General features: G+C 46.7%; 1 protein-coding gene across 4 annotated transcripts in view; it reads right to left on the bottom strand.

The window, feature by feature from the left end:
* The window catches only part of RNF135 (ring finger protein 135), a 30,114-nt gene extending 29,349 nt beyond the window's left edge, over nucleotides 1–765 (bottom strand). Inside the window, exon 1 of one of the 4 annotated variants that reach the window (XM_008010979.3) lies at nucleotides 308–765. In XM_008010979.3, the coding sequence (XP_008009170.2) occupies nucleotides 308–688 (381 nt within the window). In that variant the 5' untranslated portion in view covers nucleotides 689–765. The other 3 variants (XM_008010978.3, XM_008010977.3, XM_008010976.3) reach the window with 3 other exon arrangements.
* Between the last annotated feature and the right edge of the window lie 10,989 nt (nucleotides 766–11,754).

The raw sequence follows: 11,754 nt of genomic DNA, 5'->3' as shown, positions 1-11,754 counted from the left end.
CTTACCACAATTTTACAACTGTCAGAGAAAGAGACCGAAGATCGATTGGGAAGAAGTAGAAATATGCCAAGGCGTGTAGCAGCTAGGTTGACAGGCTTTCGGGAGATGGGGAATTTGTTCTTTTCCCGCTTCTTCATACTTTTATGAACTTTCCAAAGTTCCTCCCAAAAGCGGGAGTCGACTTTTAGACTGAGAAAAGGAACGTCAAAGTGGAACGGCTGGGGAAAGGGATTCGAGCCACAGGGGAAGAGGGCAGGCTGCGGGCAGCCGAGGGGCGCGAGGGGAGCTGCGGAACCGGCCTCCCTACCCGCGGCGGTGCCGGGCGGCGCCGGGGCCTGGGGGTCAGGCTGGAGCCGGGACTGGAGCCGGGGCCGGGGCAAGGGGTAGAGTCGGAGCCCGCCTCCAGCTCGCGTGCGGCGCGGCGGTACTTGTCGGCCAGGTCCTGCAGTAGCGTGTTCTTCCGCAGCCGCGGCTGCTGCGCTGCGCCCTCCCGGCAGGTGGGGCAGGCCCAGCGGCGCCCGGCGCCGCGCGCGCCCCACAGGCCCTCCAGGCAGTGGCGGCAGAAGCTGTGGCCGCAGGGCAGCGTGGCGGGCCAGTCCAGCAGCTCCTGGCAGATGATGCAGCCCAGGTCGTCCTCGGCTAGCCATACGGGGATGGCGGAGCCCGGGCCCTTGCCCAGGCCCGCCATGGCGACCAGGCGGCCGGGGCGCGGATGTCAGGGTTGAGCCGAGCCCGCCCGCGACCGCGTCTCCTCAGGCTCCTCCCTCGCCCTGCCTCTTCCCCTTTCCCTCCTCCTCTTCTCAGCAGCCTTTTCCTCTCCTTCCTTGGAGCCACCCCGTCTCCTTCCTCCGGTCCTGCTGAAAGCGGACTTAGAGCCTCCACTGCCCAGCTCGAAAGGCAGAGCTGATCTTAAGTGGCGGCCTCCTGCCCTGGGAAACCAACTTGCCGCGAGCCGCTAGGAACCCGCGGATGTCTCCAAGATTCCCTTTAGCTGGATGTCCCCCCATTAAGATGCAGCACCGTTGGATGTCTTCTAACGTTGGCTAATAAATAAATAAATAAACAACAAAAAGATGCAACACCGACAACTCTTGGGAGGAGAGGACTACATTCAGGAGCTCATTTATGAGAATGAGCCCACGAGGCGTCATTCAGCTCCTCTAACAAGTAGCAGGGGATTAAAGATCACCGATGCACAGCCACAGGGAGCGTCTTCAAAAATGTTGATGTTCGGGCCCCGCTCGCAGGGAGTCTGATTTCATTGTCTTGGGTGGAGCACGGATATTTTATAAAACCTACCTCAGGTGATTCTGACGTGCATTCAAGGTTCAGTGAGCGACCCCTGGACTTTTAAACTCGCGGTTATAATGCGCGCTGTGTCCTTACTGCCCTCTGCGGGATGTAAGAGCGTTCCCCAACAGACACGCGGACAAAATACTAGAAAGTGTTTTCCTGATATGGCACGCCTGGCACTTGTGGGTCTTGCGTTCTCTCCCAACTCATTCACTTCGCATCCCAGTCCTAAGCGCATTGCAACCAGAAAATGTTAGAGCTAAAAGAGCACCACGTCCTCCCAGATGACCTAAAGAGGTAAAAAAAAGAATTTCCAGGCTCTCATGGTGACAGTGAAGCGTCAGAGACTAAAACCCACAACTCCCCATCTGTTGAAATGAACTAACAATGTCTCATGCTTTACTTTATCCTTCCTTTCTCGCCTGGGCTCAAAGTAGGTATCAGATAATACAAGTTTGTAGCTGACCTTTGGATCACTTGAGGTCAGGAGTTCAAGACCAGCCTGGCCAACATGGTGAACCCCCATCTCTACTAAAAATACAAAAAAAACAAAAAACAAAAAAACAAAACAAAACAGAAAAAACAGAAAGAAAGAAAGCCAGGCGTCGTGGCACATGCCTGTAATCCCAGCTACTCGGGAGGCTGAGGCAGGATAATCACTTGAACCTGGGAGGTGGAGGTTTCAGTAAGCCAAGATTGCGCCACTGCACCCCCAGCCTGGGCGACATAGGGAGACACTTGTCTCACCAAAAAAAAAAAAAAAAAAAAAAAAAAATTATATATATATAGAAGAAGCATTTGTGGTTATTTTCAATACTGGAAGTGTCATGGAGTAGGCAGCACTGCTCATCAACATTTCCAGTGCTTTCCCTTTCTGGGCACATAGTAGGACTGGCACTGGCCTGACCCACTTGAAACACACAGAGGTAATAACATGTTACTTCCCACCAGCTTTAAAGGCGACTGAGCCAGCCATTGTATCGCTTTCTGACAGCTGCCCCAACTATGGAGATGAAACCATCATCCAGTGACCCGGGTCACTGATTGGCTAAGATGAGCAGACTCCTTGCCAATGCACCCTAGGATACATAGTAAGGGCAGAAGAAAACTAGGATGTATTCAGGTTACTGAGATTCAATGGGCGTGTGCTGCTGCAGCATAACCTAGCCTGTCCTGACTGATACATTACCTGGATCTTGTTCCAGAGTCTCTGCATTGAAGTAACATTGTAGCTTCTAAGAGCCTCTCTTTTTTTTTCTGTAAAACAGGCATGATACTAAACAATTAAACATGTTCAGATCTTCCAACTTAAAAAATAAAATCACTGGTGGGGCGTGGTGGCTCATGCCTGTAATCCCAGCACTTTGGGAGGCTGAGGCAGGTGGATTGCCTGAGCTCAGGAGTTCGAGACCTGCCTGAACAACATGGTAAAACCCTGTCTCTACAAAAAATATATATATACAAAAATTACCCAGACATGGTGGTGCAGGCCTGTGGTCCCAACTACTCAGGGGACTGAGGTGGGAGGATTGCTTGAGCTGGGGAGGTGGAAGCTGTAGTGAGCCATGAGAGCTCAGGAGGTCAAGACTGTGGTTAGCTGTGATCGCACCACTTCACTCCAGCCTGGGGAAGGAGCTAGACATAGTCTCAAAAAAATTAAAAATTAAAACATAAAATAAAATCACCTTTCACCTAAGCCTCCCTGGAGCCAGCTCTCCTCTTTTCCATTTCACAGCCAAGTTCCTGTAAAGAGTGAGTTAACCCGTAGTTTTCAAACTTTTTTTCTTGGACACTCCCTAAAAGTTTTATGCAAAATCATGCAATGGTTATAAGAAAGGGGGAAGGGGGAGAGTGGTCAGCTCTGGTAGTAAAGATATATTAGCAAATTCTTCATTTACAGCAGATTTTTTTTTTTTTTTTTTTTTTTTTTTTTTTTGAGATGGAGTCTCACTTTGTTGCCCAGGCTGGAGTGGAGTGGAGTGGTGCAATCTTGTCTCACTGCAACCTCCACCACACAGGTTCAAACCATTCTCCTGCCTCAGCCTCCAGAGTAGCTGGGATTACAGGCACTCACCACCATGCCCGGCTAATTTTGTATTTTTAGTGGAGATGGGGTTTCCCCATGTTGATGGGGTTTCTCCATGTTGGCCAGGCTTGTCTCGAACTCCTGACCTCAGGTGGTCCACCCACCTCATCCTCCCAAGTACTAGGATTACAGGCATGAGCCACCGTACCCAGCTACATCAGAAATTTTGTCATTTTTGGCCAGGTGTGGTGGCTCACGCCTGTAATCACAGGACTTTGGGAGGCCGAGGCAGGCAGATCATGAGGTCAGGAGTTCTAAAAATACAAAAAAAAAAAAAAAAAATTAGCTGGGCATGGTTGCGGGCACCTGTAATCTCAGCTATTCAGGAGGCTGAGGCAGGAGAATCGTTTGAACCCGGGAGGCGGAAGTTGCCATGAGCCGAGATGGCGCCAATACACTCCAAACTGGGCAACAGGGCGAGACTCTGTCTCAAAAAAAAAAACAAAGAAATGTTGTCATTCTTTTATCTTTCTGAACTTGTATTTCCATTCCATTTTCTCCACAGAATTACATTCCAAAGCAATATATTTCATGCATGAAAGTGTTTTTATCACTTTGTAATACTTCTCTGCAACAAAAGTATGTATATGTATTAAACTTCTAATTCTTTTTAACTTCCTATGACAAAAAGCCTCTCGTTAAATTTTTTCCCCTGGATTGAATTATCAATATAATTACTATTAGCAGTCAAACAAAAGAAAACTATGCTGCAATTTATATAAATACCTTTTTTTTTTTTTTTTTTTTTTTTTTTTGTTGAGACGGAATCTCGCTCTGTTGCCCAGGCTGGAGTGCAGTGGCCGGATCTCAGCTCAGTGCAAGCTCCGCCTCCCGGGTTTACGCCATTCTCCTGCCTCAGCCTCCTGAGTAGCTCGGACTACAGGCGCCCGCCACCTCGCCCGGCTAGTTTTTTGCATTTTTTAGTAGAGACGGGGTTTCACCATGTTAGCCAGGATGGTCTCAATCTCCTGACCTCATGATCCGCCCGTCTCGGCCTCCCAAAGTGCTGGGATTACAGGCTTGAGCCACCGTGCCCGGCCTGAAAAGGTGTTTTTATGTTATGTATTTGAAATATATATACACACATACATATATGTATACGTATATATATGTATTTTTTTGTTTTGTTTTGTTGTTTTTTTGTTTGTTTGTTTTTTGAGACAGGGTCTCTGTTGCCCAGGCTGGAGTGCAGTGGTGTGATCTCTGCTTACTGCAGCCTGGAGCTCCCAGGCTCAAGCCATCACTTCAGTCCCACAAATAGCTGGGACTACAAGCATATGCCACCATGCCCTGTTACTGTATTTTTTTTTGAGACGGAGTTTTGCTCTTGTTGCCCAGGCTGGAGTGCAACAGTGCGATCTCCGGCTCACCGCAACCTCCGCCTCCTGGGTTCAAGCAAGTCTCCTGCCTCAGCCTCCCGAGCAGCTGGGATTACAGGCATGTGCCACCATACCCAGCTAATTTTGTATTTTTAGTAGAGACGGGGTTTCTCCATGTTGGTAAGCGTGGTCTCGAACTCCCAACCTCAGGTGATCCGCCAGCCTCGGCCTCCCAAAGTGCTGGGATTACAGGCGTGAGCCACCGCGCCTGGCTCTGTTATTGTATTTTTTTTGTAGAGGCCAGGTTTTACCATGTTGCCTAGGCTGATCTCAAACTCCAAACTCAAGCAATTCTCCCACCTTGGCCTCCCAAAGGGCTGGGATTACAGGCTTGAGTCACCATGCCTAGCCCTGAAATTTTTCTATTCAAGTACATGTGTTAACACCCATCCCTGTGACACTAGGTTCCAATGCTAAATTAGATTAAAAAATTCAGAGCCAGGGGCAATGCCTCACACCTGTAATCCCAGCATTTTGGGAGGCTGAAGCGGACAGATCACCTGAGGCCAGGAGTTTAAGACCAGCCTGGCCAACATAGTGAAACCTCATCTCTACTAAAAACACAAAAATTAGCCGGGCGTGGTGGCACACACCTGTAATCCCAGCTACTTGGGAGGCTGAGGCAGGAGAATTGCTTGAACCTGGGAAGTGGAGGTTGCAGTGAGCCAAGACTGCACCACTGTACTCGAACCTGGGTGACAAAGCAAGACTCTGTCTAAAAAAAAAAAAAAAAAGAGGTAAGAAATGATGAGGCACTTGAGTTTGTGTGCTGGATGAAATAAGGCACACTGCCATTATCTTTTTATTTTTTTTATTTATTTATTTTTTTTGAGACGGAGTCTGGCTCTGTCGCCCAGGCTGGAGTGCTGTGGCTCAATCTCGGCTCACTGCAAGCTCCGCCTCCCGGGTTCACGCCATTCTCCTACCTCAGCGTCCCCAGTAGCTGGGACTACAGGCGCCCGCCACTGCGCCCGGCTAATTTTTTTCTATTTTTTAGTAGAGACGGGGTTTCACCATGGTCTCGATCTCCTGACCTTGTGATCCGCCCGCCTCGGCCTCCCAAAGTGCTGGGATTACAGGCGTGAGCCACCGCGCCCGGCCAAGGCACACTGCCATTAACATGTGTTTGTTTGTTTGTTTGTTTGTTTTGAGACCGTCTTGCTCTGTTGCCCAGGCTGGAGTGCACTGGCACAATCTTGGCTCACTGCAAACTCTGCCTCTTGGGCTTAAGCGGTCTTGTGGCTCAACTTTCCAAAGTGCTGGGATTACAGGCGTGGACCACTACGCTCAGCCTAACATGTCCTATCAGTTTCTTTTCTCTGTTTTTACTAAATATTTTCAGGGACAAAGCACTTTTTGTCAAGGGACAGAAGAGATCATTAACCTTCCATCATTCTTACTTCCACTCCACATCATAATAAATGAATTCAAATGCCCAATCATAAGCCGAAACACCACTTAAAACAATTTTTTTTGTAGAGACGATCTTGAATGCTATGCTGTCCAGGCTGGCCTCAAACTCCTGGCCTCAAGTGATCCTCCTTTCGTGGCCTCCAAAGTGCTGGGATTATAGATGTGAGCCATCACATCTGGCCTCACCCCATTTTTTTCTCACACCATTATTAATGCCAAACTTTGTCAGCAACCAAAGTCAGCAAAAAACAAAGAAAGTCATAAACCCTAACCTCAATGCCTTGATTAAAGAAGCCTTCACTGACACTGTTACAGAATGAAAAACTATGGACTGGGAGAAAATATTTGCAAATCCATGTCTGTATTCATAGTATCCAGGATATATGAAGAACTCTCAAAATTCAACAGTAGAAAAAACAAACCATCCAATTCTTTTTTTTTTTTTTTTGAGACAGAGTCTCTCTGTGTCACCCAGGCTGAAGTGCAGTGGCGCGATCTCAGCTCACTGTAAGCTCTGCCTCTCAGGTTCATGCCATTCTCCTGCCTCAGCCTCCCGAGTAGCTGAGACTACAGGCACACACCACCACGCCCGGCTAATTTTTTGCATTTTTAGTAGAGACGGTGTTTCACCATGTTAGCCAGGATGGTCTCAATCTCCTGACCTCATGATCCTCCCGCCTCAGCCTCCCAAAGTGCTGGGATTACAGGCATAAGCCACCGCGCCTGACTCAAACCACCCAATTTTTTAAAAAGGCAAGCAGGGCAACAGTGCCTGTTGCCCTGTAGCAACATGCCTGTAGTTCCAGCTATTCAGGAGGCTGAGGCAGAAGGATCTGTTGAGGCGAGGGGTCTGTGGATGTAGTATGCCATGATCACATCTGTGAATAGCCACTGTGCTCCAACCTGGGCAACATAGTGAGATCAGATCTCAAAAAAAAAAAAAAAAAAGTTAGAGAATTGAATGGTCACTTCATCAAAGAAGATATAAGATTGGCCAATAAGCACATAATAGGTCTTCGAGATTATCAACCACTAGGGAAATGCATATTAGAACCATAATAAAATACCACTCCATACCTATCAGAACAGTTAAAATAAAAAATACAACACCAACTGTTGGTGATAGAGTAACTGGAACTCTCATACATTGCTAGTGAAATGTAAAGTAGTACAGCCACCGGGAATGTTTGTTATAAAATTAAGCATGTATCTAACCAAATGTTGATGCCTATTGTGATACCTCGGTTCTTATCTTCTTAGTTTAAAATAATTTAGACCGGACACGGTGGCTCATGCCTGTAATCCCAGCACTTTGGGAGGCCGAGGCGGGCGGATCACAAGGTCAGGAGATCAAGACCATCCTGGCTAACACGGTGAAACCTCATCTCTACTAAAAATACAATAAATTAGCCAGGCATGGTGGCAGGCGCCTGTAGTCCCAGCTACACAGGGGGCTGAGGCAGAAGAATGGCATGAACCCAGGAGGCGGAGCTTGCAGTGAGCTGAGATTGTGCCACTGCATTCCAGCCTGGGTGACAGAGCGAGACTAGACTCTGTCTCAAAAAAAAAAAGAAAAGAAAAGAAAAGAAAAGAAAAGAAAAAGAATTTAAACAAGAGACACATAGCAAAAGAAGTGCAGCATAGGCTGGGCACAGTGGCTCATGCCTGTAATCCCAGCACTTTGGGAGGCCGAGGCGGGCAGATCATGAGGTCAGGAGTTCAAGATCATCCTGGCCAACGTGGTGAAACCCCGTCTCTACTAAAAACACAAAAAGTTAGCTGGACATGGTGGTAGGCGCCTGTAGTCCCAGCTACTTGGGAGGCTGAGGCAGGAGAATGGCATGAACCTCGGGGAAAAAAAACAGTGCAGCATAGAGTAAGAGCAATTTACTGTAAAGGAGAAAGAGTATTTTGAAAGTTAAGGGCAGAATGGGCAGCACACTCTGAGAGAGAGAGGATTCAGGGTAGGCTGCTCGTTTAAGGATGAGACAGCAAAAACTGGCACTAAGGACACTCCCTTTATGGGAGTCTTACATGATTATTCCTAAGGACGTGGAAAGAGGTGTAAGCACGTTCTGGGTGGTCTTCTGGGCGCACATGCACAGTAGTTTACATGCTTGTCCGTACATCACATGTTTCATTACCATCTTAAATGTCCACCTGGGGGTGTATTTTTTACGATTAAAATGAGCAAAGGGTCAGTTTGAGACCAGGTAAAATAAAAGTGTACATGCTCTCAGGGCCGAGTGCGGTGGCTCACACCTGTAATTCCAGCACTTTGGGAGGCCGAGGTGGGTGGATCACACAAGGTCAGGAGTTTGAGACCAGCCCAGCCAACGTGATGAAACCCCGTCTCTACTAAAAATACAAAAATTATCTGGACATGGTGGTGTGCGCCTGTGGACCCAGCTACCCAGGAGGCTGAGGCAGAAGAATTGCTTGAACCTGGGAGGCAGAGGTTGCAGTGAGCCGCACTCCAGCCTGGGTGACAGAGCAAGACTCCATCTCAGAAAAAGAAAAGAAAAGAAACACACAAAAAAACCCCCAAAGTGTTCATGCTGTCTACATGAGAAATTCCCTACTGCAGATAGCTTTGTTTGAATAAGCTCAATTACATTGCGAATGCTGAGGCTTATTGCATTGACTGAATAGTCACCACAATTGCTATGTCCCGAGAACATGGTTACTTCCTTGACTACCTACCCCGCATCAATATGAACCAGAAGTCCCATACCTGGAGACTGTGGTATGTATGAATAATTTGTTCCTTTTTAGTGCTAAGCAGCATTCCATTGGATAAACAAGCTATAGTACATTCATACAGTGGAATACTACTTAGCAATAAGGAAAGATGTATTGACACATGCAGTGACTTGGATGAATCTCAAAGGTATCATGTGCTGTGAAAGAATCCAGTCTTTAAAAATTACATATTAAATGATTCCATTTATATGGAATTTTCGAAAATACAGTCTTCCCCTGACCCACGGGGCAGGGGAAGGGTGTGGCTATAAGGGAGTTTTTGGGTGTGAAATAAACTGGTCTTTGCTGAAGCAGGGTCTCACTTTGTCACCCAGGTTGGAGTGCAGTGGTGAGACCATAGCTCACTGCAGCCTTGAATTCCCAGGCTTAAGTGGGAGTTCAGCCTCTTGAGTAGCTGGGACTACAGGCACATGCCACCATGCCTGGCTATTTTTATTTTTTATTTTTTTGAGACAGAGTCTCGCTCTGTCGCCAGGCTGGAGTGCAGTGGTGCAATCTCGGCTCACTGCAACTTCCGCCTCCTAGGTTCAAGTGATTCTCCTCCCTCAGCTTCCTGAGTAGCTGGGACTACAGGCATGGGCCACCACGCTCAGCTAATTTTTGTATTTTTAGTAGAGATGGGGTTTCACCATGTTGGCCAGGATAGTCTTGATTTCCTGACCTCGTGATCGCCACCGCACCTGGCCTTTTTTTGTTTTTTGTAGAGACGGGATCTCATTACATTACATTGCCCAGGCTGGTCTTAGCCTCAGGTGATCCTCCTGCCTTGGCCTCCCAAAGTGTTGGGATTACAGGTGTGAGCCACCGCGTCTGGCCTGTTCTTTACTCTGATTGTGGTGGTGATTATATGGATCCATATATGTGTTAAAACACAGAACAGTACAAAGAAAGAGAAACTCAACTACACTATATAATTTTAAAAATAAAAATTTAAAAAGAAGGCTTGTCATTAATATTTCAAATTACTTATTTACTTGACATCCCAGATATTTTTATGTCCTAATGTGATTTGAGATGGGTGAGAAGTATGCCTTTTTCTTCTAAATAGGTGAAGAATGTGTAGGAAAGCAATGGGAAAGGAAAGCTGGTATGATGCCTCTGATGTGGGCCTACAATTACATATTACTATGGCATCTGTGAGTTATTGAAATGACCTGTCAATTGGTGTGGTTCATACTTATACTCTAGATTGCTGCTTTTTAAAAAAAAAAAAAATCAAACCTGATTATGTCCCTCCCCTGTTTACTGCCTTCGTGCTGGAAATCTAAATACTTTAAAATAGTTTATAAAGGCGCAGTGGCTCACGCCTGTGATCCCAACACTTTGGGAGGCTGAGGTAGGCAGATCACCTGAGGCCAGGAGTTCCAGACAAGCCTGGCCAACGTGGCAAAACCTCATCTCTACTGAAAATACAAAAAATTAGCCGAGCACGGTGGTGGATGCCTGTAATCCCAGCTACTTGGGAGGCTGAGGCAGGAGAATTGCTTGAACCTGGGAGGCAGAGGTTGCAGTGAGCCGAGATCGTACCATTGCACTCCAGCCTGGGGGACAAGAGCGAAACTGTCTCAAAAAAAAAAAAAAATAGTTTATAAAGTCCTGCATGATCTGCTGCCAGTCACTTCAAGGTCATCTGTAACCCCATCCCTTCTCTCTTTTGTTTGATCAGTATAGCTAAGATCCTTTTTATTGATTAGAAAAAAAAAAAATACAACAGCTGGGCATGGTGGCTCACACCTGTAATCCTAGCACTTTGGGAGGCTAAGAAGGGTAGATCGCTTGAGCCCAGGAGTTTGAGACCAGCCTGGACAACAAGGCGAAACCCTATCTCTACAAAAAATACAAAAATTAGCTGGGCATGGTGGCGCACGCCTAGAGACCCAGCTACTTGGGAGGCTGAGATAGGAGGATCGCTGGAGCCCAGGAGGTAGAGGCTGTAGTGAGCTGTGATCATGCTGCTGCACTCCAGCCAGGGCAACAGAGCAAGACCTATCTCAAAAACAAAAGAAAACAAAACAAAACCCAAATAACAACAATAAAAAAACAAAAACTCACTCTGGCTTTGCTTATTTTTTCCTTTGCCGTTTTCTATGTCATTGATTTCTGCTTCTACTTACATTGGGCTTACTTTACCCTTTCTCTGCCTTATCAAAGTGGAACCTTAACTCAGTGCTACCCTATAGAAATATAATGTGGCACCATATTTGTAATTTAAAATTTTCAGTACCAGCCAGATGTGGTGGCTCATGCCTGTAATCCCGGAACTTTGGGAGGCCAAGGCAGGTGGATCACTTGAGGTCAGGAGTTCAAGACCAGCCTAGCAAACATGGTAAAATCCCATTAATTCTAACATCTGAAATATCTTAGAATCAGCCTCTATTCATTGATTTTTCTCTTGAGAATTGTAATGGTTAATTTTTGTGTCAGCTTGACTGGGCTGAGGGATGCCTATATAACCCATTATTTCTGGGTGTATCTGGGAGGGCTTTCTGGAAGAGATTGGCATTTGAATTGGTAGACAAGAAGATTGCCCTCACCAATGTGGGTGGGCATCATCTAATCCACTGAAGGTCCAAATAAGTTAAAATCGTGGGGAAGCGTGAATTCATTCCTTCTGCTTGAGCTAAGACATCCATGTCTAAAGACTACTTTAGACATTAGCACTCCTGGTTCAGGCTTGGACTGAAACTACACCACCAGTTTTCCTGGGCCTCCAGCTTGCAGACAGCAGATCATGGGACTTCTTAGCCTCCATAATCACCCAAGCCAATGCTTCATGATAAATTTCTTTCTATAGCTCTATCTAGCTAGCTAGCTAGCTCA

This window comes from Chlorocebus sabaeus, chromosome 16 (assembly GCF_047675955.1).
Source record: "Chlorocebus sabaeus isolate Y175 chromosome 16, mChlSab1.0.hap1, whole genome shotgun sequence".
NCBI lineage: Eukaryota > Metazoa > Chordata > Mammalia > Primates > Cercopithecidae > Chlorocebus > Chlorocebus sabaeus.
The sequence above is the reverse complement of the archived record's forward strand: the minus strand, read 5'-3'. Positions and strand labels throughout refer to the sequence as shown.